This window comes from Chiroxiphia lanceolata, chromosome W (assembly GCF_009829145.1).
Source record: "Chiroxiphia lanceolata isolate bChiLan1 chromosome W, bChiLan1.pri, whole genome shotgun sequence".
Taxonomy (NCBI): Eukaryota; Metazoa; Chordata; class Aves; order Passeriformes; family Pipridae; genus Chiroxiphia; species Chiroxiphia lanceolata.
The window spans coordinates 11,153,063-11,179,914 of record NC_045670.1 but is presented as its reverse complement, the minus strand read 5'-3'; the positions used below and the strand labels follow the sequence as shown (position 1 = coordinate 11,179,914).

The following is a 26,852-nucleotide window of genomic DNA, read 5'->3' as shown; positions in this document are numbered from 1 at the left end:
CCTGCTGCATTGGTTAGGAACTTGTCGCCATTACCCCCTATCCTTTAAGTCACCATGTTAAGCCAAGCAGAAAGAAGATAGGGAATCTTCCCTATTATGTGCCTAGTCTGTCTGTTGGGCCTGTCCCAGGAAAGGTAAGGTTTAGTTCCAGTAGTCTCTCTCTTGCACTCCCTGATACTCTTCAGCCTACTCACCTCCTCCTGGAGCTCTGTCACTAAGCTGAGGAGTTTTTCTACCTGGGCACACCTCCCACAGGTGTGCTCACTACTGCTGTCCAATACTGGCATAAGAGCAGGACCCACCCTTCAGCCTGACACCTGAGTAGCAGCATGTTCCCATCAGAGCTCTGCCTAAACAGCTGTTTCAGTCATGGTGGGTGCAGAGCTTAGAGAGGCCGTAGCTGTCTGCCAGGTGGATACCATTGCTCCCTGGTTGAGCTGGCAGGGCCTTAGCACCCTTCCTGCATGCCCTCCCGCACAACCTGCCACACCATGCCCTGGCTGAAGTGCCACAGGGGGTAGCTGTCATTACTCAGGGCCTTGTCCATGCCTCGTCAGCCACTCTCATGCAAACTGCCAGTCTCAGCATTCTCCTGGGGTTTCCCCAGCTCAGGACACCATCACCAACACCCCCCTCATAGATCCCCTGCTCCGCTGCAAAATGCACCTGCACCAGAGCTGCTTACCTTGGCTTTCTTAAAAAATATAAACCCAAACCTATTCATATAGTCACGTGTGGTGGGGGGAAGCAGTTTTCCCCCTGAAGTTATAAAATGGTAAAACCCCAGGGGGTGGTGACCCTTGAAGTTTTGAAGTTTTACCCAATGAGCACTTCTGCAAAATATAAACATATCACAACCAGAATGGAAGAGAAGGTAGTTGTAGGTTTGGTGGTAGAAGAAGGTAGCCATGTTGTGAATGCCACGAGGAAGGGGCTCGGAGCCCCTTGGGGCCTCTGGGCCCCCCCAGCCCCTGGCAGGAGGGCTACAGAGACTTGGAACAGTGTTAAACTGGACTATGTGTCTATAGCTATGAGCTGGGAGATGTTTCTCCACTGTGAGCCGCAGCAAGAGACACTGAAAAGTGGCGGCAGAACAGCAGTGGACGGAGCAGTGGCAAAGAGCCAGATGAGATAAGACCGAGCAACAACAAAGGCATGCAGCACACAAAGAGAACTCCTGGAAGGAGAACTGAGAGAAAGCCAGCAGCAGAGGGAGCAGAGTTGAGCTCTACACAGAGTTTTGGGGGTAAGAACTGAACCAGACTCCCCAAAACCCTTTTGAGACCCCTCTTAAGTTGGGGTGGTGGACTCCTACTGGATGGAAGTCCTAAAATGCAACATGCAGCACTGGAGAGAGAGGAGCCGAGAAGCTCAAAGTGTTCTGGAAAGCTGGACCGGGATGGAGAAGGAATGCAGAGGGGGGTGACCTTGGCTACCCCCCCTCGCCACTGCTGCCAAGCTGGCAGCCTGAGACAGAGCACAGGAACTCTGGTAGAACTCTTGAGGCAAAGGCTTTCAACTGAAAGCTGTCCGAGACGTTCTGACTCAGGGGTGAATCCCCTGAGGAAGGGACTTTCACGAAGATGCCCCTGCACTCGTGATATGCCTGTGGTGAAGCGAGTTTTGTCCCTGCTGGCAGTCCACAGGTGAGACCTTCGCTTGGAGTCGAAGGAGAGCCAAGAGGGGTGAAAGGAGACCCCCTTGTGTGTATTGGAAGAGATCCAGCTGCAACAATCCAGTTACAGCTGCTGCAGAGAAGAGAACCTGCTGCCTTAGGGACTACTGTTCTGAGAGTTGGAAAGGGATCTTTCCTTCTTCCCTCCTGGACTTTTATTTGGAGGGGAGAAGAGATTTGATCCATTGTAAATACTTATGTCATGGTAGAGATAATTAAGATTGTATATAATGTATTGTAGTATTTATTTGTACAGTCATTGTAATATATTCCCTTTCCCTCATTTGAGTCTTGTGTGGTGTCTGGAAAAAAAAACCATCTCAAATTGGGTTGAGATGTGGGAGAGGGTTTGGACTAGGGAATTGGATTTTGGAGCTCTCAAACCATGACATCACGTAACAGTATCACACATTAGGCCTCAAAAACTGTTATAGATTATTTTAGTCAAACACTGCAAGTTTCACTGCAACTGACTGTGCTGATAAAATGTGACTACTTCCAAGGGGTCTGGAATTGCAACTTAGTGGTATTATGAGTTAGGGTTCCCCTGCCCCTACAAACAACACAAATAGGAAGTCATCTACCATCTCAATATGGCTGAAAGTCAAGAGACACTGGATGCTGACGGGCTTTTTCCCAAGACTTCCCCTTTCATAGTTTCAGACACCAAAAGTGTCTTAGAGCACTGGTCAACAACTGTAAGAGATTCACAGCATTTGCAGTGTGAAGATTTTTTTATCCAGTTGAAGTACATTAGAAAGAAACTTAAAATGTACATAAACTTTTTCAGAATTTCTGCATGTCAAAGATTATAACTGCTACCAAATTCGGTGCTTACCTATCTGGAAGCATACACACAAGAGAGATACAAGACCTATCACTCTTCACAGTGAGAATAGTGCTAGGAACTACACTGCAAAACCCAAGTTTGTGTCATTTTTACTCTTTCTACTAATTTTACTGAATTAAATGAAAAATCCATACAATTATGAATAGACAAAATGCATCATTTAACCTGCATCATTTTCAGCACACATGGACTTCACACTAGGGAAAGAACACTGAGATGTGATGCACATTATGAAGAAATTATATAGTACTCATTCAAAATTCATGGAATGATTAGAAGAGAAAAAATTGGGAAAAAAGACAAAATATGGTACAACCTAGAAGCAACATAGGCACACTGGAAATGGGTATTTTCCAGGATTTGTTGAGAAAAAAAGTGTGCTGGTTTTGGCTGGGGTAGAGTTAATTTTCTTCCCAGTGGCTGGTATGGGGCTGTGTTTTGGATTTGTGCTGAACATGGGGTTGATAGGATAGAGATGTCTTTGTTATTGCTGAGCAGAGCTTGCACAGAGCCAAGGCCTTTTCTGCTTTTTGTACTGCCATGCTGGGGAGGGGACTGGGGATGCACGGGAGGCTGGGAGGAGACACAGCTGGGACAGGTGACCAAACTCAAGTGACCAAAGGGATATTCCAGACCATATGGCATCATGCTCAGTATATAAAGTGGGGGGAAGAAGGAAGAAGGGGAGGACATTTGGAGTGATACTGTTTGTCTTCCTGGGTAACTGTTGCACATGATGGGGCCTCGCTCTCCTGGAGATGGCTGAACACCTGCCTGTCCATGGGAAGCAGTGAATGAATTCCTTGTTCTGCTTTGCTTGTGGCTTTTGCTTTGCTGTGGCAGGAGAGCCTACCCCAATCAGACCTAAAATCCAGTCAGAGAATGCATACAATGCAAACCATCATGCAAGCCATCATGCAAGTTCAACTGCTTGCTCCAGGGTGCTGTCTTGGTGTTGATTATACTAAAACCAGCCTGGTTCACCAGACTTTGAATACACATCCTGCTGTTGAAACAGGATTTGACAGATAAGCTGGTAGCTGGACTGTTAATTTGTGTGACTAGCAGTTAATCACTTTATACTATAAAAGTCCAGTCCCCTTTAATACAGTCAGGTTCTTCTAACATAACCCTTCTTGGGGTGTATGTGTGGAGATTCCTCCCTTGGGTGGGGACGCCCTCCAAGGACACTCCTCCAGGTTAAGAGGAAGAGATCTCCCCATGAGTGTTGGTATGGGTGAGCTACATCAAATCTCTACTTTATTTCTTTTTGCTAACTTTACTATAATTGCTTTAACAATTGCTTCAGTATAGTGCATTATTCTATTTTATACTATACTACTAGTAGTTTTAGCATTTATATTGCTGTGTAGTAAATAATTCTGATTAGGATCTTTTGTCTGATCATTTGTAATAATAAATGATTCATTTTATATAAATATTCTCCTTTTGTTAATCAATAAAGCCTGTGGGACAAAACTGGTTCAATCACGCCTCTGTAATTCTTTAAACTGTTGACATAATCTGAGGCTAAAATAGGATTCAGCTGCACCTAGGCTCCTCTCTGAGCAGGGGTTTCGAAAGCAAGGGAGTCCTTTCTTCACCTCGTGACTCAACGGCAGGGCTTTTATAATAAATTTTGTCTAAGCCTTCCACTCCCACCCGAGACATTTCCCTATTAAACTGTCTTTATCTCAACCCACAAGTTTTCCAGCTTTTACCCTTCCAGTTCTCTCCCAGATCCCACTGGTGGGAGAGTGAGCAACCAGCTGCATGGGGCTTGGCTGCTGGCTGGGATTATACCACAACACAAAGTCACATCAAAGTTCCACTTAAATATTCAAGCATATTAAAATCAAAGATGTCACTACATGAAGGCTCAACAACCTCTAAAGATTCAGTGACATTTATAGATAGGCTTAAGCCTATCAAAACTTAGTTTGTGATATATTCTTAATGTCTATTACCAGCGACTAAGTGTAACACAATGCTGTAACCAATTACATTATTAGGATTATGGTTTTTTAAAAAAGCTTTTCATTTAAGGCCATTTTAAACTGTTATATGCATTAAGAAATCTTATAGACTAACAGAGAGAGAAAGCTATGTCAAAGCACTTACCAAACTGACTAAGGACTGAGGACTGAGTAATGGGTGGTTTTAGATCCCAGGATGATGTGGTAGTGGTGGTAGAACTATTATTGTTTTGTTGAGAGGTAAACTGACCCAAACCTGGAGATTTCAATTGGTCCAAGATTTGAGATCCAGCAGAGTTTGTCAATTTAGAGGACCCAAGTTCACCAAAGCCAGAACAAAGAACTGCAGACTACCAAAAGACACAAAAAAATAAAAAAAAAAAAAGGGGAAAGAGTGGAGGTGTGTATTTAATAAATAATTTGAACATAACCGTAGGATCAATGCCTACAGCTGGTATTTATCAACAACCAAAACCTCTTCACTCCTAGATTACTAATAAATCACAGAATCACAGAATTGTTAGGGTTGGAAGGGACCTCTGGAGATCATCCAGTCCAACCCCCCTGCCAAGGCAGGGTCACCTGGATCAAGTGACACAGGAACGCGTCCAGGTGGGTTTTGAACGTCTCCAGAGAAGGAGACTATATGACCTCCCTGGGCAGTCTGTTCCAGTGCTCCCACCCTCAATGGAAAGAAGTTCTTCCTCATGTTGAGGTGGCACTTCTTGTGTTTTAATTTATGACCAGTAAAAAAATCAGCAGTTGGAGCATATGACCAGATCCTCTCTGGTTATCACTGATACAACTTCCATCACTGATTACAATACTGATTTTCTGTAACCATGCATCTCAAAATAGCAACTAATAGTTGCATTTATTCTCTGAAAATCAGTTCAAGTGCCCAATTTCAAACCATCACAATTGACTCAGAAATAATCAGGTTTTCACAAAAAGCAGTCAGATATGTGCTTGCAAATAACACATCACAGTTTTCTGGCATAGAACTCTTCACTATAAACAAGTGATTTCATCCTAAATACGCATGCAGTAAACTCATCTGCTCTCTACTCAAAAATTAATACTTCATGTGAACCAAGAAACAACTAAGCAAAACCAGAAAGAAAAAGTAATCTTTATTTTGTGTGTGTGTGTGAATGGAAGGAATAGAATTAAGAATTCGTTCAACATCTGCAACCTGAATTTTATAAATATTGAAACATCTCATGAAATGACCCATACTGGAAAAGTTATTTAACCTGAAATATTTACTCATGAAGAATATTTAGAAAGCATAAAATAATTTTACCAGACTTTGAGGAGAATAAGAGTTTACAGCACTGGAACTGCCACTTCCTGATGCCATCTGGGTGCTGTGCTGAGAATTTGTGAAGACTAGGGCTTGGCCAAAGGTCTGCTGCTGGGGAACCTCAAATGAGTTGCCTTCTGTCTCTTGGGTAAAGGTCACAGGCTTTTCAGGCTTTTGAAACAGTGTTACCAAATCAATGCTATAAGACAAAGAAAAGTTTGGAATAAACACAATGATTAGACTGTGCTAAAACTGAAGAAAGCACAAACAATACTAAAGCTGCTGTACCAGCAACAGAATTATTACTCATTAACAGTCTTTTCAAATATTGCTTGTCTGCCATACAAAAGAGGCAGAAGAGAGGTTTTTGCCAGAAAATTCTGCTAGCTGAAACCTACCATTACAGCTGGAATATAAATTGTCTTTGCTCTCATTTCAAACATTATCAAATTTATAACATCATGTATCACATAAATAACCTATATGATTAATATAACCAAGTAACTGGAGATAAGTCATAAAAGATACATTGTATTTAAGTTGTAAACCCATTATATATCAATAATCCACATTCTCTGTATATCACGCTATTCCTTTAAAAAGAGCAAGGGATAAAAGTCCTACCTTTGTATGGGGTGGGTATTAGGACAGTAAAGAATGAAGTCACATGCAGCAATTGAGTAAATATGTGATTGTATGGAAGTCACAAGAGCAGCAGAAATAAAAGCTAAGTTTTTTATAGTAGGCACATATCCAAAATTACTCTACCACACATACCTGAGGAGGATGAGAAATGTGAATTTTCTTACATTTAACAAGGCTTACTAATGCCTACACATGTTTAACACAGGTTTATCCAAAGAAAAGCAAAGTATTCAGACAATAAAACAATCTACTTAAAAAATTTTGATTTAAGTTTATCCTAAATATACCACAGGCTTGGGCTGAAGAGCTGCTTCCAACACTTTGATTAGCATAGATTTCTTAATGTCCAAGCCTTTCTTATGGCAAGTAAAAAACCAACCAAAATACCAAAACAAAAAAACCACAAAACAAAACACCAGGATTCGAGTTGATGAACTATTTTCTAACATAATTTGAGGGACATCCACTGGAAGAATATTTGCATTAAAACAATGAACATATGAGCATATCACAGAATCACAGAATAGTTAGGGTTGGAAGGGACCTCTGGAGATCATCTAGTCCAATCCCCCTGCCACATCACCTTTAAGAAGGAAAGGAATGGAATATAGACTGTAAGTCAACTGACATCATGCCTCCTCCAGGTCACACCCATGTTATAAGGAAAATTTTACTGCAGTCTGAAGTACAGCAGTACAGCTGTATCAGGATGTTTGGGACCATTAGGTCATCTAGTTTTCAGATCTCATGCTATCCAACTACAGAAGTCTTACCATAACCTGCTCTCTGAGGCTAATGCAGGCAATTGATTCCACATAATTGACCATGCATTTGGTGAAGACAAAGACAAGCAAAGGCAGCAACTGCCATATTTTTCATTCTCTATCTGAATTCTATATCATCAGTTAAGGGAAGAAATTGTGATGGCAAGGAGATTTTCCTGGTAAGCAACACAAGCTTTTCTGTCAACATATTTGTCAAAGCACTATGCTCTGAACACTTTCTGCATCTACAGGGGCAGGGTTTTCATTTTCTGGACAGCAAAGCCAGAACTTCCTTTTCAACAGCACCAAAGTTTTCTTCCAGGCTACTTTTGTTCCTGCCTATAAGCAGTCTGTGCAGAAGACAGGGTCTTGTCAGTATTGTGTTCACGGATTTGGTAAGTTTGACTCCACTTCTGTAGTCAATAATAGGTAACACAGGAACCCACAAAAGCAAGACTTTCACAATTTTGAAACTAGTTTGACCAATCTCTGACCAAGGCTGCCCTGTGTTTTAGTCAACATTTTATATGTGCAAACTAGCATTGCTTCACCAAGCAGAAAGTTTTTAAGGTATAGGGAAACTGTGGAAGAAGAGCTTACCTCTGCCTAGGAGTCACATGATTCTCAGCTGGAACAGAGGAAGCAGTAAAGACTTTTGTTTCAGAAAGCTGAAAAAGTGTGGGGGGGAGAGTTATTTTAATCATACACATGCTCACACTTCAGTTCTGTGACATCTTCAGAAATTCCATCTTGATCATGCACTTTTAAGATAAAAGTAAAGTCAAACTATCATTACAACCAGTTATGCTGCAGCTCTGCTTAAAAAGACAAAAACATGTAGTCAAACTTCAGCAAAGTCTTCTCCACAGAATTAAGTACCAATTTAATTAAACTTAGGAAATTTGATCTACTCAACACTGAATAGTATACTAATGTAACTACATCAGTTTGGGAAATAGTTTAACTGAAAACTATACCACTAGAAAGTAATTAATGTGACATCTGGTATATCATCAGTGTGTAGACATAATTCAGGACTCCATAGAGCAACTCTGATAAACCTTGTTGCAGAAGTCTAACACATTGCACCATTCCCATTAATTTCATGTATCCCTGTGTTTTACATTTCAGCTCACATCACTGGTGGAGGCAGGTTTGCACTCAGGTATGTACAGTGAACTAGCATTTGTGGTTTCTTCTTGGCAGTTCTGCTAGGGGTGGTAATAACATCTTAAATAGATTGTTCTGAAAGCATGAGTTTAAAAACAATAATAAAGGCAGAACTGTGTAATTGCTTTTACTAGTATAAGAAGTCAGACCATCCACAGCAGAAAACTGTACTGCTCCCACCATGCTGTTACAATAAAGATAGATGCTTGCACAGGTAGCTGGAGACGGGGAGCTGGTTGGTTGGCATTTTGGGGGGGAAAGGGGGTGATTTTGGATTGTAGGGGGGTTGGTTGTTTCCTGTTTGAGGGTTTTTTAATAGCTTTTCTATTGACAGGAATACTTGCAAACCAGAAGAAGTCTTAAGCCAGTACAGGTTTGATTTAACAAGGCAGAGATATGCACAAAGAATCCCTTCAGAATGTGACATTTGAATCTAGCTCTTCCAGGAAACGATGCCTTTTTAATTGCTAGTAGCCCAGTTTAAAGGACATCACGGACATAAGCCAATTTCATCTGCCATCCCATGAACAGCTCTACTGAAAGCATGTATGTCCCTGTACATGATCATCTGCTTGGTATTCTCCTGTGAAACACTTGATTTAAGCAGGATGCAGAAGGTCTGACTGGGAGCAAATCACTTACTACTCAGAGGTGAAGTTCAAATGTTTCATGTGCTCTCCTAGCACTACACTGGGTCATGAAAAAATGCCACCATAGTTCCTTCCTCCATTTCCTTCCCTTCCTGCCAATACAACATATTTTAATCCCATATTTGTGGAACATAACTCTGTTCTGTGCATAATGCTGCCAGCCCGCAACTCTGTGTACTGACCAAAACAAAGAAAGAAGATTCAGCTCAAGCATATTTCCAATTAAAAAGGCTATTTCTCTATTGCTCAGCCCTTTCCCCACTATATGTGTTATTTTAGAACAACGTGTACTGTACTTTCTGTGGTGTCATGAGATTCCTGCATTATATGGTACAAGGAGGTCAGCTAATGACACAAGCAGCAGACTATGGTCTGCAATCTCTTGGTTAAATAGCAAATTCTTAGTAATGTCAACAGTTTCTTATGCTCACAAACCCCAGAATAAGACTAACCATGGCCAAAACATTGATGAATCCTGAAAAGTAATCAAATCAAGGAGCCTGAGGATGTTTGTGACAATGCAAAAGCATGCTCGATGTGTGAGAGAAAATGTTCTCTTCAACTGAACCAGCATGCAAAATAGACATCTCCAGCTACCAGTTTGGCTACATTGAAGTTTACATTACACCCTGTGGCAAACTCACTGCCACAAACTCCAATCAAGCATCTAATTCAGAAGTCTGCTGGGATTACAGCATTTGTCAAAACGTGCAGCAGCAGCTGAAAAGCTTTATTACACAGATGTCTTTAGCATTTCTTAGAAGCAATATCAACTCCTAACAAAGTTATTTATGCTCACTGTACACTACACTCGCAAATCTTCCACTGAAGCTCTGGCATTTTCCCACTGAATGAACAGTTGTGAACCATTTGCAAGCAGTAGCCTCACAAGGGTATTTCTGTCATCTGCAGTGAAATGCCTGTGCTTTTCAGCTCCTGTTTCTATGATAAAAATAATTCTTCAATCACCAAACAGACAATATATTTAACAACTAGCTATCAACTCCTATGACCAGTTGATAAGTGAGGAGCACAGGAAAATATACTCTGGCATTCTCATAAAAACTCAACAGCAACAAATCAGAAATAACAAAACCTTATTAGTGTTTTGATATGATGTACTGAAGGTAAAGAAATTAAAACAAGTTCTCACGCTGCTTCCTGGTAAAGGAAACACTCCCACTAAAATACATTATTTTTTTTTAAAGTGTTGCCATTGTTTCAAATAAAAACTAAGACTACCAATACTGTACAGAAAATTTTTGCCTTCATCCACTTTCTAGCAGTTTGTATGTATTGTATTTCTCCTCTTCTGATACTTTCTGTAGTTAAACTTTATTTTAATTAGCCAGGAGAATATAATCACAATTTTAAGAGGAAAATCCAGAACCATCTACAGACGCTCAATATTTGTCTGGTCCTTCATTGTCTATACAACCTCCTATTTTCACTGCAAGTAGTTTCCTCTATTAATTAGTATGCTGACAACCTACTATACTCACTCAATACTCACTACGAAAGATAAATACCAGAAAGGACTATTAGGTCGCAGAAATCAAATCATTCTCAGGTCAAACAACACGAAATTTCACTCACCTGCACCTAACTTGTATCTGATTAGAGAACACAACATTTAAACAAAAATATTCTTCAGAAAAACACTTGGTCTTTACCTGCAGACAGCAAATACATCAACTTCCTTGGTTGTTTCAATCATTAGTCATGCTGCTAGAATTGTTTACTATACGTTTAAATGCATGGCTCCATTTTCCAGCCACAGGTTCATATTATGCCTTTTTCTGCTAGACTAAAACAAGAGCCCATTATATGCTAACCTTTTCAGATTCAGTAAACTAAAAATCTCACTCTCAAACACCAATGCTATCAGTAAATATTTCCAGGTATTTTCCACATTTTTTGTTTTGTAAAAGCAATAAAAAATTGGATGTAGTATTTCAGAATCAAGTTCAGAAGAGTCCACATACAAAAATATAAATCAAGAATGATTAAGAGACAGGGAAGAGTGACTATGGTCAAAAAGTCTACAATAGGGTTTTTTTGTCACAGCATCAGCCCTTTAGGAGATCATGCTGAGCCGTTCTTTTTTCATCATCTGCTACAATGCTGAAAATTTTTCAGTTGCTGCTTTCTAGACACCAGCCCTTTATTCTGGAGGTGTGCCTTTATTCCTATTAAACAAATGGGCACTTGGCTATATTAAAGTATTTTTCATTTGAACAGGTCAAGTCTAGCAGAGGTCCAGATTTCTGTATGACTGACTTACTTTTAATTGCATTCCAATAATTTTTTTATTTTCCATACATTTTATTCAGCAGTGATCTTATTTTTACTTCCAAATCATTGATAAAGACACTAGATTGCATCTGGGCTGGGACTGGATTCCTTTATAGCCCTCCTAGAAATGCCCATGTTTAATAAGGGCCCTCCTGCAAAAGATTATTGGCTGAAATTTGCATGGTAGATTTCAATCCACTTAATGTGTTTCATGAAAGCATGTAATTATATTTAGAAGAAAAGATGTAGATTAAATCTCTTACAAGGACATACTCTATCTTTAAAGTTAACTTGTAATTTACTTTAAGACCAATATCAGGTTTATTTGAAGTGAACCTATTTTCGTAAAACTACACTGAATGACACAAGCTGCATTGCATTCTTGCACTTCCTTTTTTTTTTTTTTTTTAATCCGATGAATCAATTTTACTTTATTTTTTCCCCAGGGATGTTTTGGGCTAATTTGTCTGCAGCTTGCTATTTCATTCACTCTTTCTGATCATCAGCATATGAACAACTTTCTCCTAGGTTACAGGGATTTTTCCAGCACACCAAAATTAATAAAAATTAACAACAGGCTAGAGATTTCATTTGCTGTTCCTTCAAGATTCATGTACAAATTACTTGGGTTTAATAGCTAATTACCTAGTCAGCATTGCTCAACACCCCTCCTGTATTACAAATGCTGTATTGTACCAGCAAACAAGGGTGAGAACAAGGCCATAATTTTTCAGTATCCTTAGCCCTTAGTTTATTTCTAGCATATACTGCAGAAATAGAAGACAGGTTTAAAATAGCTGCCAGCTTTTGAGGACAGTAACTGATACAGAAAACCTACGAATTTTAGAATTTCTTTTCATTTTCTCGAAAGACGTGTCCCTCTTGCTAGGTAAGAATGGAGTTTTCATATCTGTTATATGACACATTCACACGTTTCTAGGGATAACGCTGACATACCACCCTACAGGAGGAGGCAAAAGGAATGACTTCTGAGACAATCTCTTACTCTTCTGAAAATAAACTTGAAATAATGGATGTTCATATAAAAAAAGAAAGACTTCTTAAAAGCTAAGTTTTCCTTTCCACATTTCTTGCTATCTAGTCTGTTTTCTAAACTGCTTACGCTTTAATATAACTGAAAACTTAAAATCACGAATGCAATTTTCATGCATGATGATCACAATGTCAATTATTTTGCAGACATGAAGACATCTCTTGCCTGTTAAAGAATGAGAACCAAAATTCTTGTAAGTAGACAACACATCATGATGAAGCAACAGGAATGAAGCAATCAAGTGCCAACATCAGCATACTACCAGCTCCTTTTTTAAGATTATGAACATGAAGTGGGCTAAATGGAACAATTATGAAGATTTCAAACAAAAAGCATCAAACGAGGAGTCTAAAGTTGATAGTAAACTTCAGCACTTAATTCCATAAAAGTCTTGTGATAATATGGCTTAAAATCCTCACATAATAGTAGGGGGAAGTATGCAGTTAACACACATCAGCATTGAGCAGTGTAGAATTATAATTCACAAATACTTAACTTGGGATAAAACTTAAAATTTTATTATCTATGTATTGTCCACCCAGTAAAAAACATTAATATTTCTTGATTCAATTTTATTTTAAAAATAAGTTTATCTAAATATATATATTTTAAACAGGAATTGTGGCAAGAAACACAATAAGAAATATCGCTGCATGCATACAAAGTATTACTTCAAACATTTAGTTTTTGAAGACAACACAGAAACTCTGAAAAGGGTAAATAATCAATCAGTCTAACAAGGCACACTTACATCTTCATTCCAGTCTTCTGCAGTCCATTCTTCTACTGAGTTTTTCCATGGTCCTATTGTAATTAGGGGAAAGAAAGAAAACAATTACAAGCTAAAAGCATAATGTCATATTTCAACCATTCTGCTTTGTAAGCAATCCTGCTTTCATTATTAGTGGAACACAAAGCAAGGAGATAGTGGTTGGAAACATGGGAAACTCTAGAAAACTGTTTTGCAGATTTACAATTTTGGGAAAGGGGGGGGTTCCCTTTAATTTCTGACTTCAGGTATTTTTTTAGCCACTATGGTACCAGACATAATTTGCATGAACACGTCTGCAACCAGCGATTAATTGTAAACATTAGAACTTCCTCCTATTACAATAAGGGATTACTCAACTCTCCCATGGGATCTCCCAGTTTAATGCACAAATTTATACAGAGCTTGAACAAAATATGACCACAACACCTGCTCCAACGTCCATAATCCTACTTTCAACATACTCAAATTCAAGATCTAAGACATGTCTCTGGAGGCTCCTTTCAAATGTCTTAACTCTCTCCTCAGGGCAAAAATACCCCAGTGCCTTCCCCTGAGAGAGCAATTTTCTCTTAAAACATATATAATTCATATAACAGCAGTAACAGAGTCAATAAACTTCCATTGTAGCTGCAAAATGTTTCTTCCCATAACTTGTGGCAGAGTTTATTTGGCAAACATTGGAGCACAGCGTGCAGTCCAAAGCATGCAGCAACGAGAAAGCTACAGGAAATGATCCTACAGATGCAAAAACATGATCCATCCTGGTAGCTGTTTCATCGTAGAAGGCAATCAGTTTGGTCAAGCATGATTTACCTTTAGTGAATTCATGTTGACTGCTCTTGATAACCTTCTTGCCTTCCATTGGATAGAGATTGCCTCCGGAACGAGGTGTTCCATCACCTTTCCAGGAATAGAGGTGAAGCTGACTGACTGGTAGTTCCCTGGGTCCTCCTTCTTGCCCTTTCTGAAGACCAGGGTGACATTTGCTTTCTTCCAGTCCCCAGGCACCTCTCCTGATCATCACCACCCTTCAAAGATGATCGTGAGTGGCCTCACTATGGTGTCCACCAGCTCTCTCAGCACTCATGGGTGCATCCCGTCAGGGCCCATGGACTTGTGGATGCCAAATTTTCCTAGGAATTCTCTAACCTGATCCTCCTTGACCAAGGGAAAGTCTTCCTTCCAACATTCCTTTACCCTGGTCTCCTGGATCAGAGATTCCTGAGGTCTGGTCTTGTAGGTGCAGACTGATGCACTGATGTTTAGTAACTTTCTCTGCATCCTCTGTTATCAGATTCCCCCCTGGATTTAGTAACAGGTGCACATTATCCTTAGTTTTCCTTTTGTTATTGATGTCTTTGAAGAAGCCCTTCTTGCTGTCCTTGACATCCTTGGCCAGATTTAATTCCAGATGGGCCTTGACCTTCCTTGTCTCATTTCTACTTACTCTGACAACCTCTCTATATTCATTCCAAGTGGTCAGACCCTGCTTCCATCTCCTGCGTATTTCCTGCTTATGCTTGAGTAATGGTGGGAGTTCCTTGTTCATTCATGCAGGTCTCTTGCCCCCTTTGCCCAACTTCTTACTGATCATGATGCACCGTTCTTGATCCTGGAGGAAGGGATGCTTGAATACTGACCAGCTCTCTTGGACCCCTCTTCCCTGCAGGGCCTATTCCCATGGGATTCTTCCAAGAAGATCCCTGAAGAGGCTAAATTTAGCTCTCCTGAAGTCCATGGTTGCAATCTTACTTGCTGTCCTACTTCTTCCTCACATGATACTGAAGTCCACAATGATTCCCCCAACCTTCACATCTCCAACAAGACCTTAGTTAGTATGAAGTGGAACAGCACATCATTTCTTGTGGGATCCTCCACTACCTGTATCAGGAAGTTGTCATCAGTGCTTTCCAGGAACCTCCTCGACTGTTTGTGCATTGCTGTGTTACTTTTCCAGTAGATGTCAGGGTAGTTAAAGTCCCCCACAAGAACCAGGGTCTGTGACTGTGAGGTTGCTTCAAGCTGCCTGTAGAAGGCCTCATCCACTTCCTCCTCCTGATCAGGTGGTCTGTAGCAAACACCCACAGCAGTGCCACCCTTACTGGTCTGCCCTTTCATCCTAACCCAGACTTGCTCATCATCCACCCCAAGACAGAACTCAATACATTCCATGTGTTACCTCACAGAGGGCAACTCCACCACTGCACCTTCCTGATCTGTCTCTCCTAAACAGTGTGTAGCCCTTCATGACAGCATTCCAGTCATGTGAGCTATTCCACCATGTCTGTGAAATGGCAATGAGATCAAAGCCCTGTGACTGCACACAGATCTCTAGTTCCCCCTGTTTGTTTTCCATACTGCGTACATTGCTGTACAGACACTTTATAGAAGTATTTGAGTGTGTCAACATCCCAGTAGGGGTGCAAGGGGATGCCCCATGGTTACATCTTTGTCTGCTTGTGCTTGCTCGAGGTATCCCTTCTTAAGCCTCCTTTTGATACTAAGGTGGTCACTAATAGTTCTCCCCTTCCCACACCTTATCTCTGTTGAACCTGGCCCTGTCCTGTCCATTTCCCTTCCAATCTAGTTTGAAGGTCTCTCAAGGAGCGCTGCTCACTCCTGAGCTAAGATCCTTTTTCCCCTTTGAGACAGGTGGGCCCCTTCTGTTGCCAGCAGGCTCAGTGTTGTATAAACTGACCCATGATCAAAAACCTCAAAGTCCTGCTGGTAACACCAGTCTCAAAGCCAGGTGTTCATCTGCATGGTTTTCCTGCTTCTTGCCCCATCATTCCCTATAACCGGCAGGACAGAAGAGAACACTACTTGTGCTTCAGATCCCTCATCCAGTTGTCCCAAGGTCCTGAGGTCCCTCCTGATTGTCTGCAACCTTTTTGTTGGGACTTTGTAGCTGCCCACCTGGAAAACCAGTAGCAGGTAATAGTCAGTGGGCTGTACCAGACTGGGAAGTTTCTTGGTGATGTCTCTTACCCAGGCCCCAGGGAGGCAGCACACCTCCCTATGGGTTGGGTCCAGTCAGCTTAGCAGGCCCTTCATTCCTCTCAAAAGGGAGTCACCAATGACTACTACCTTTCTTTTTTTCTTAACTGAGCAAGTCCTGATGTGGGGGGTGGGTTGCCCTGCCCTAGGTGATCCCTCTATCCCAGAATACCTTCATCCACATTCTTGTTTCCCTGGTCCTCAGATTTTAGGGTCTCATACCTATTGTATAGAGGCACCTGGGGAGGTGAGGTAGGTCAGGAGGGGATTTGCCTGCCACCCTAAGCAATAGCCTGTTCCACTCCCCTCCGTTGCTAAGGTCCCCTCTTCCTGCCTGGTGGTGAGAGGGTAGGGGATCCATTGCTTCCCCACCACCTTTGGGAGACTGAACCTACTTAGAATAATACTTGAGACAGTTTCCTGATATTCAATTTAAACATTTATCTGTTGCTCCTACTTATGACCGTGGTTCTGTGGGTTTAGTCTTTTTAAATACTGAGCACAACATCACTCTTTTATTAGTTTACTCAAACTACTAAGTTTATTATTATTGTTTAACACTCTACCTTTCCCACTCAGTCCTTCCAGTTTCAGTTATTTCACTGGTCTTCTCTGCACTAAATCCAGTTTGCTAACATCTTCCTCCTATTGATGGGTTTCTAAGTCTGATGTTGCCACAAGCACAATTTCCTTTTAGTCCAAAATCCACCTTGACATTATTGCAGCTCCATATATCCTCTTCCCAACCTTTTCCCCAAGCCATGCAAAGCATCACAATTCTTTCCTGTTTCCCTTAGTAACAAGTCTAGTTTTAGAAAGTTATAAAGCCAATAAAAAGTATACTACATATTTTTGGTAAGGCTTCAACTATTTCTCTCCAATTCCTCACTTCGTGTCACACTATTTGATTTTTTCTCTTTTGAATAATCAGCCATAGATATTAGCCCCCAAATAATTTTTTTTTTGTTCTATCCTAAACTTATGTAATAATCCTTTCCTTCTGGATTACATTCACATTCTAGAATGACCTGAAAGTTTCCTAAAATGTTCCTTCTGACTTTTTCAGCAGTCCTAAAAAAAAAAACTTCCTTGTAACTTTTAAGCTACACAATTCCCTTCTTCCCCTTGACAGTTACACTATAATTTATTTTTTCATGTTGTTCTTCAGTTTCAGAGTTATTTTAGACTGCTCATAGCCAAGATAATAACAAATTAAGTTTCTATGTTAAATTTATGAAACTCTGTCAAAGTAGAAGTATCGTTAAATTACCAGAATATAATACCATTTTTTGTAACCTAATTTGAGAAGTGACCACCTCCAACATAATTTATTTATAAGAACTTTTGTGATTTGAGGTTCAGGATCTCCCATGGACTTGTACATTACAAAAAAAGCTGAGACTGAACATTCAGCATGCCTGTAAAAAAATATCAATTATGCTGTTCAAGTTTATTCCCTTTTCAATGAGGACTGGTTGTTTTGTTTCCTCCTACCTGTCCCTTCTCTTTACCTTTCAGTTGTATGTTACTTCTATAAAAATTAGGATTTAGAAAACCCAATGCTGAATTATTTGAAATACAATCACACTTAAACATTATGAACCATTGAAGATGTGCCCTTTACTCTTTTTTTTGTATTTCAGCCAACAACACTAAATTTTACCTCCACAGAACCAACTAGCTTTTCTATAGGATTACACAACAGTGCACCTAGAAACACCTTTCATTCAGGATACTGTGATTCCTCTGGCATCTGCAACAATTCAGGACAAGAGGTTCTAGAGTGCTTTCAGTGCACGTATGGGGGCAAGTACATTTTGGAAACAAATAGTGTATTTATTTTTAATTGAAAATGTTAATATTGATCATTTCCCACTGGCTTAAAAAGGAAATACTAAGTATTCAAAACTCCACAGAGCTTATATTTGCATGATGTCTTTAGAAAACATTTTGATATGCAAAATTGGTTTTGTTTCTCCAGGTAGTTGCCCAGTTACCTCCTTTTTAATGTAACTGCAGATGAAAGATACTAATTCTCTGTGTAGCCAGTATGAGATAATTTATTTTTTTTTAATATTAAAGTAGAAATAGGACTGAGTAATGAGGAATAAAGACAGATTTCCATCTTGCCCTTCCTCTCTGTATACACTTATCTGAAATCCTTTGCTAGCCCACTGCAGCCTTTATTGGTTTCCATACATACACATCACCCTCATTCACATCTTTAGTAACTCCACATTGGTAACATATTTATTACTGAGTCTGTTGATTTGTAAGTAACCTAACAACACTGTAAGTTAAAAGGGAAAAAAATTGAAAACTAATACTTGTGATTAACTGCTCAAATTCGTACAACCTGCTTCCAGTCCCACATCTTGTCTGCCACTCCTTCCCCTCCCCACCTCTGTTTCCATCTTCCTTCTCAGCACTCTCTTCTATTTTAAAACTACTGCCTCAGCTGCAGCATCCTCTAATAACCCTCAAGATGCTTTCCATCACAAGGTTGAAAGTGTTTCCCACTTGGACAAAACTAAATGATTCAATTTTAAAGCCTACTCTTTTTCAAGAAGTCTTTTTGGTTCAGGGACTTATTTCTGACATTTCTACAGCTTGTCTAAAGAAGAAACACTAAAACAAAACACACTCCCTAGAGTCATATACGTAGAGATGTAGAAACCCAGAAGATAAGGGACTAATGTGTATGTCTCAAACACCGATAACTGGATGGCTGTGGAGCCAATCAAGGATTGTTGGGAAGATCAACCAAGGATTATTGGTAGTAATACACTGTGAGAAAGAACAAGATGTGGCTGGAGAAGGTAGGGCAGCACTTTTTTGGGACAAACGTCCTTGTTCTAGTTCCCGAAGATAAGCACAACACAGTACAGCACAAGTGCAAGAATGAGATTAGGAAGTAGGCATGGACTGTAGGGGGGATCAAGACCATCCAAGACCCCCAAAGATTTTGTAGGAACTCTCCACACTGACACTCATTCATTAATCCGACAAGGACAGGGAAAATTCCCAAATGCCTTCTCACACCTTGCTCCTCAACTTTCCATGCACGCCTTGAGTTGTGTTACTGAAGTTCAGTGCGGTTCTCAGTGACACATGCACAGCCTAACAGCAACAATGCACTTGGCATCCAAACAAAAGTTCCACATGTCAACTAGTACACTTTGAATTTCCACCTATCTTTCTGCTTAGCAGCACACCCCTCATGTAGGCACATTCATACTCTTATGGGGATCTGTTTACCAACACCAAAAATACTCTTATTCCTAGGTAGAATTCTTCCATTACTGAAGACTGAGGAGATGTCTACAAGAAGGAACAGAGGCTGCCATAAGGGAGGCACATGAAGGCTACCCTGAGTTAACAGAGAGGGTCACAAAACATTTGAACTCACTTAGGAAGTGAAACACAAGTCAAAGTCATGCATAAGCCTTACAGTTGCATTCATTAATAACTAATCAGTGAATTTTCTACCTCTGGTCCAGTGTCCTCATACCTTTCTTCTCTATCTTCTTTCTTTAGCTAACCTTATTGTTTCTGCAATACTTGTGACAACATATTTTGCTCTCTGCTACCATATAGCAAACAACAGTATCAGTATTCCTAAGGGGAATTTTCAAGTCATTAGGTATTCTTATTATCTGATAAACTTCTTTGAAAAACCAACATGAGTGAAAGTAAAAGATGTGTTTCTGTTTGCACCATAGTACCAAGTAATTTTAAAAGTAATTTCTTGGAAAGATACCATAATTTGGCCAGAGTACTCCCTTTCAGTAGCCATTAATATACTCAAGGTCACTCTCCTATACTGGACTAGAAGGCACTCAGAGTGACAAGACTCATAGGCTCTCCTAAACTCTGAGCCTTTTATTGTCTTCTCTGGTTAAGTGGAAACTGGCTTGTATGAAGTTTAGAAAGCTGCATCTCAAAAGGCTCACAGCAGATCCCAATGGAGCATGCTCTGGCCTCCAGTATCAGTCTTCTCCTTCCACAATTGACACAGGGGTTGATGAAAAATCATCTGAGTAGGCTTCAGTGATGAAGACATCAGAAAAGTTACCCTTTGCTGGGTTAAAAAAATTCTATCACTAGGTGGTGCAGACAATAACATACATGATGCAGAGTTTCCTTTGTCTTTATCTCCTGTCACAGAATATGGGAAGCAGAAAGGTATCCTGTTTTTCCCATCACAGACAAGCAGGTCACACACTTCATTTCTGAATCACCACGAGATCACTGTTAAAAGGTTCCTTTCCAAACTACATCTGTCTCTTGCCTTTGGTCAGGACTGGGCACTTCCCACTTAAAACTTCATACAGAAACACACAGCTGCCTCTGTGTTCAGACAGGACAACTGCTCTTTTGGCTTTCATTCAGTTGCCTACTCATGCTTTAATTAATTCTTCTCTTCAAAAGTGGCAGATCTTGGAATTCTCCATCTTAGAGACTCACATTCTTATATTATACAGGTGGGGCTGCCAAAACCATCCCAGTGTCACTGAGTGGATTCATATTCGTAAATGTGTTTTTTCTTTTTCTACTTAAATATTCACACCCTACTGCTCAATGCCTATGAACCAATCACTTTTAGTAGGACTTGTGAGAGATACGAGTTGTTTAACTTAATAAATTTTAAATAAGAATGAATCACTTAAGAGTCATAATATTGTGTGATTTAGTATGCCATTTGCTTAGCTTTACTTGCTTAGCATGAGTAGCTGGATGTGCTGAAGCCTTAGGCTGCAAGCTTTATTTTCACCTAGATATGTTTTTGGCTGGAATAGAGTTCATTTTCTTAGTAATTTTCCTAGTAGCTGGTACAGTGCTGTGTTTTGAGGGGATTTCTTTGTTCTGAGTCCCTCTCCAGAGGCACCTAAGCTCAAGCTGACCTGCTGCTGTACCACTCTATTAAACTACTTATTTTTATAAAATCCAACACTTGAGACTCTGCTGTGGGAAACCTAGAGTTGAGCCTGAAAAAGGAGGAAGTGACCCCAAGAGTGAGTGTGTGTCAAAATTCCATGAGTAGACTTAGTGGAAACAGAGGGGGGGAGGTTGGCTTGATCAGTGTAAACTGCACAAGGAGAAAGGGTTGGTGCTTGGCCTGATCAGAGTAAAGCGCACAAGGATAAATAAGTGATGGGAAATATACCCAGCATAGAAAAGGGGGGGCCCTTGGTCAAGGTACTACAAAACTGGAAAAGAATTTTTGGTTCAGCAAATCTATCAAAAAGAAGCACACAGATATTTTATGTCAAGAAGACCGGCCATTTATACCTAGAGGTGGAACCCTGGCAGAATGGTTGCCACTGCAAGGGACCTTTGACCAGCACAGACTTACCTTTCTGCAACATCGACTAGAAGATAGGTTCCCAGGATAAATGGATTACTGGTACATTTGGGATGGTTAGGTGTGGGAGAGAAAACACCCAAGTCAGGTGTGGGATGAAAGAGGCATCACCAAAGATAATGCTTGCAGTAGGTAAACCTACTGGCCCGGACAAGCCTTAGATAATTGCCCAATTGTGCCTGTGCCACCTATTGCTTCCTGTCTGTCTTCTGTTCTGCTGGCTGACGGACTCTATCCTATGCTTCCTAATGTCTTGCCTAATCCTGTTGCCATGCAACAGAGAGCTGCAGCTGGACCCCCACCTGTATTGCAAATATTTACAAAATCACCTTGGAATCCTGGTGACTTGGCTCTATGGGGGATGTAAAATGCCAAGACTATGGAAGGATGCTGAGAAATGCACTCAACTATTTTCCAATATATGCACTGGACACAATCTGAACTAGGGAGATACCCAGGTGTTGCTGAAGGAATTATTCCAACCTGATGAGAGAGATAAATAAGTATTCTGAATTGACTCAACAGGCAAGAGGTAACAGACACCCCTGGCCAGCAAATGATCCAAACTGGGACTATAATAATGCAGGGGATCAAGCCATCTCTCAAACAGGGTTCTGGAATTTAGTAGAAGCTATTAGAGCATGTGGGGAACAGGGGATGAACCGGACCAAAGTACAAGAACACAGGCAGAGACCCAATAAGCATCTGAGTGATTTCTGTAGATGGTTCCAAATAAGCTCTGCTAAAACATAGAGGACTGATGTTGCAGAATTTTTATGATGTGCTCATGATTAATGTCTTTGTGAATCAGGCAGCCTCCAATATACAGAAATACTTTAATGAACACATGCCTGGGTGGTAGGGAGAGAATGCGCAAAAGATTTTGAGTATTGCTGTGTTTGTATATGATGGGCACGAGGTAAGGCAAAAAGTTGAGCAGATTAAAGGAGAAAAACAAAACAACAGAAAATAAATTTACTGGTTGCATCTTTAACAAGGAATTTACAAGTGAAGGACAGACCGGGGAGTGAGAAGACCAGATACAAGATCTGAACTAAGACCAGGAAAAAAGGAAAGAGGAACAGGAAGGAATGCTGGAAGTGAGCATTGTTATTGTGGGAATTTAGGACATACTCAGTGGGAATGTCCACTCCAGCCACAGGAAATAACAAAAGGTAGAAATTGTCACCAGGGAAAATTGTCCCAGGAAAACTCACAATCACAATGACTATAGAAAAGGGACCCTGCAGATTCGGGGGGGGGGGAGGTGTGTGTGTAAAGATTAAAAAATTTTCATATGTGGGCAATTCATTTGGACCAACAGGGACATACTATAGGTAAAGTTGAAGGGTGTGAAGTTGAATTCTTGGTAGATACAGGAGTCACATTATCCCTTGTGAATTTTACCAAAGAGAGTCTAGGACCACAGACAATTTTAATACATGGAGTCACAGGACAAAGAGCAGAATTCAAGTAAACCCCTATTAGTAACCATAGGAAACAAGAGTGTATGGGGGCAATTTGTATTAGCAGAGGACTCTCCAACATGCCTGTTAGGGAGAGATCTCTCACAGGCTCTTGACATAGAATTACACTTGTGACCTGAAGGAACAGGCTTAATAATCATAAGAATGATGACTGTGGCCACTGAAAGCCCGCAGTGAGCTAAAAATACTGGAAATATTGAAATCAGTACCAACAAAGTTGTGGAGTAAAACTAGCACAGATCTAGGTTGACTAGTTTCAGCTCAATCCATAAACAAAAACATGGAGGAAACCTGCCCCCAGCTGTAAAGCAGTATACTAATCCCCAAGAAGCTGAAAAGAGAATTCAAAAGCAAATAGACCAGTACTTAACTCAAGGAATTTTTAGAGAGTGTGTGTCGCTAAATAATAGTCCTATACTTCCTGTAAAAAAACCCAATAGATTAGACGAAGATAGGGACCTGGAATACCATTTTGCACAAGATCTAATTAATCAGCACACTGTGGCTCCTCATCCAGTAGTGCCTGATTCCTCTATCATACTTTTACAAATATCACATTGGGAAAGATATTTTACTGTGATTGATCTAACCACTGCCTTTAGCATTCCTCAGATAGGGACAGACAAGTTTGCCTTTACATGGAATGGACAATTAACCTGGATGAGCCTCCCTATGGTATCCTACAATTTTTTCACAAATACTGAGAAATTATTTGAAAGACATAAAACTACTGGGTAAATCAGCTCTTGTACAATATGTAATGATTTGCTAAAAGAAAGTACAGATAAAGACGCCTGTAGAACAGATACTATACATCTACATACTGCCTTAGCAGAGAAAGGTCATCCCCACATCTCCATCCGAACTCCAGTTGTGTCAGGAGGAAGTTAAATATTTAGGGTTTATCCTAAGGGAAGGGCAGCAAGTAATAGACCCAGAAAGAATAGAAGCTATAAATAAATCTTCCACGTCTGATTACAAAGAAACAGTTGTGAGGGTTTCTTAGAACTGTGGGATTTTGTTGACGAAGTCCTGAGTTACGAGAATTAATGAAGCCTCAGACAGAAGCAACAAGAAATGAGGACATAGAACTTATTGCATGGGGTCTGTCCCCTCATTCTGGGATACCCTGTAACAGTTTAGGTCACAAAGTGGAAATACTGTTGAAACAGTATGCAACCCAAGCCTTATTGCCGCAACAGGCACACAGATGCAAGCTAATTCTTCTAATGGCAGATAACGCAACTTTGAAAAGATGCAATACCTTGAATCCAGCATCCCTAATGCATTTGCCTGATGATGGGGAACAACATTACGTGTGAGTAGATGATGAACATATCAAGTAAACCATAAGCAGATTTAACTGATGTGCCTTTGCAGAATCCAGACCTAATTCTGTTTGTAGATGGCTCATTTTACTACCTGCATGGACAACAACAGACTGGATATGCTGTGACCAGCCATGGGCAAGTAACGGAAGCTGAACCTCTACCAGCAACGATGAGTGCACAAGGAGAAGAACTGGTAGCTTTAAAACATGTAGCACATCTGAGAAAAGGTAAATGACTCAATATTTATTAAGATTCTCAAAATGCCTTCAGGATATGTCACACAACAGGAATGTTATGGAAAGAATGAGGATTCATCACTTGATCAGGAAAGTGTCCAATGGAGAAGAAATATATAACTGTCCAGAATCAATCCAGTTACCTATAGAAATTGCTGTCATATACTGCCCAGTCCATACTAAGGGCGCTACAGAAATTAGCAGAGGGAATGACTTAGTCAAAACAACCATGAAAACTGCAGCCCGACAACCTCCAAGATGATGCATGGTTGTGATTCCAGCAATAGACGAAAGTAAACAGCCAAATTTAACAGACCACAAAATGTATGAGAATGACCGTTCATCATATCAAAAAGAACAGTGGAAAGAATGGGAAGCAAACAAAAATGAATGAATATAGACAACTACAGTGAAACCAATACTACCAAAGAAATACATAATTACTGTGGCTAGACAGTTTCACAAGAAGACTCATGTGGGAGCAGTGATAGATAATCAGCACCAAGAACTTATGCTGCTTCAAAAAGAATCACCAGTAGTTGCCCGACTTGTTGTTAAATCATAGAATGGTTTGGTTTGGAAGGGACCTTAAAGATCATCTCGTTCCAACCCCCCTGCTGTGGATAGGGACACCTTCCACTAGACCAGGTGGCTCAAAGCCCCATCCAGCCTGGTCTTGAACACTTCCAGGGACAGGGCATCCACAGATTCTCTGGGCAACCTGTGCCAGTGCCTTACCACCCTCACAGGGAAGAGTTTCTTCCTAATAGTTAACCTAAATCTATTCTCATTCAGTTTAAAGCCATTCAGTTTAAAGCAGCGGGGAGCTGCAGGGACTTGGAATAGCGTAATGCTGGGCTAAGTGCCTGTGGCTGAAAGCTAAAGAAGTTTTCTCCACCATGAGTGGACAAACGGAGCAGCGGCAGAGGTAGCAGTGAACAGAGGCTATGGCTAAAAGTCAACAGATAAGAACTGAACTGGAGAAGCAGCAAAACAGCATGCAGCTGAGCAAGGAAGACACAGAGGTGTCTGAGAGAGTCGAGAGAGAACCAGCAGAGAGAGAGAGGAAGTTGGGGTAAGAACTGAAACTAAAACCCCAAACTCCTTTTGTGACCTTTCCTAAGTGGAAAGGATGGACTCCTACTGAATGGAAGTCCTAAAACTGCAGCAGCACTGCAGAGAGGAGCTAAAAAGCTCAGACAAAAGAATGCGGAGGGGTTGACCTTGGCCCCCCTGCTGCTTGAGGCAGAGCACAGAGTTCTGTAGGGAACTTGAATCCCCTGAAGATAAGGACCGTCACGAAGACCCCTGAGCTTTGTGATATGACGTGGTGATAGTGCCCCTTGTCCTGGGAAACGCAGTCCACGGAAGAAGAACCTCGCTTGGAGGACAAGTGGCCGAGGGGCTTGGATATCCCCTCGTGTGTGCTGGCAGAGATCCAGCTACAGCTGCATGCATGAGAGAGATAGACTGCTACTCTGAAGAAGCTGCTGCCCTGAGAGTTGGAAAGGATCTTTCCTTCTTCCCTCCTGGACTTTTATTTGGAGGGGAGAAGAGATTTGATCCATTGTAAATACTCATGTCATGGTAGAGATAATTAAGATTGTATATAGTGTATTGTAGTATTTATTTGTACAGTCATTGTAATATATTTTTTCCCCAATTTGAGTCTTGTGGTTGTCTGGAAAACTCATATCACACCAGGTTGAGATGTAGGAGGGGGTTTGGACTAGGGAATTAGATTTTGGGGATCTCAAACCATGACAGAGCTGGATGCAGTACTCCAGGTGGGGTCTCACAAGAGCAGAGTAGAGGGACAGTATCACCTCCCTCAACCTGCTGGCCATGCTGCTTTTGATGCAGCCCAGGATACACTTGGCTTTCTGGGCTGCAATTGCACATCGCTGGCTTATATCCATTTTTTCATCAACCATCACCCCCAGGTCTTTGTCCCCAGGGCTTGTCTCAATTAATTCTCCACTCAGCCTATACTTGTGCTTGGGATTGCCCTGACCCAGGTGCAGGACCTTGCACTTGACCTTGTTGAACTTTATGAGGTTTGCACAGGCCCACCTGTCAAGGTCCCTCTGGATGGCATACCTTCCCCCCAGTGTGTCAGCTGCACCACATAGCTTGGTCTCATCAGGAAACCTGCTGAGGGTGCACTCAATCCCACTGTCCATGTCACCAACAAAGATGTTAAACAGCACCAGTCCCAATACTGACCCCTGAGGAACGCCACCCATCACTGGTCTCCACTTGGGCATTGAGCCCTTGAC

The 26,852-nt window shown here is 40.9% G+C and overlaps 1 protein-coding gene and 1 long non-coding RNA gene across 2 annotated transcripts in view; one reads left to right on the top strand and one right to left on the bottom strand.

The window, feature by feature from the left end:
* The window catches only part of LOC116780027 (ubiquitin-associated protein 2-like), a 136,390-nt gene that overhangs the window by 76,841 nt on the left and 32,697 nt on the right, over nt 1–26,852 (bottom strand). Inside the window, exons 8-11 of the mRNA XM_032674529.1 lie at nt 13,137–13,189; nt 7,817–7,884; nt 5,808–6,006; nt 4,647–4,851 (exon numbers count right to left, since the gene is read on the bottom strand). Coding sequence (XP_032530420.1) covers nt 4,647–4,851; nt 5,808–6,006; nt 7,817–7,884; nt 13,137–13,189 — 525 coding nt within the window. The remainder of the gene's footprint in view (nt 1–4,646; nt 4,852–5,807; nt 6,007–7,816; nt 7,885–13,136; nt 13,190–26,852) is intronic.
* On the top strand, nt 1,603–25,984 carry LOC116780061. The gene is made up of 3 exons (XR_004354304.1): nt 1,603–1,707; nt 8,469–8,473; nt 25,945–25,984. It is a non-coding gene; the product is annotated as an uncharacterized LOC116780061 (long non-coding RNA).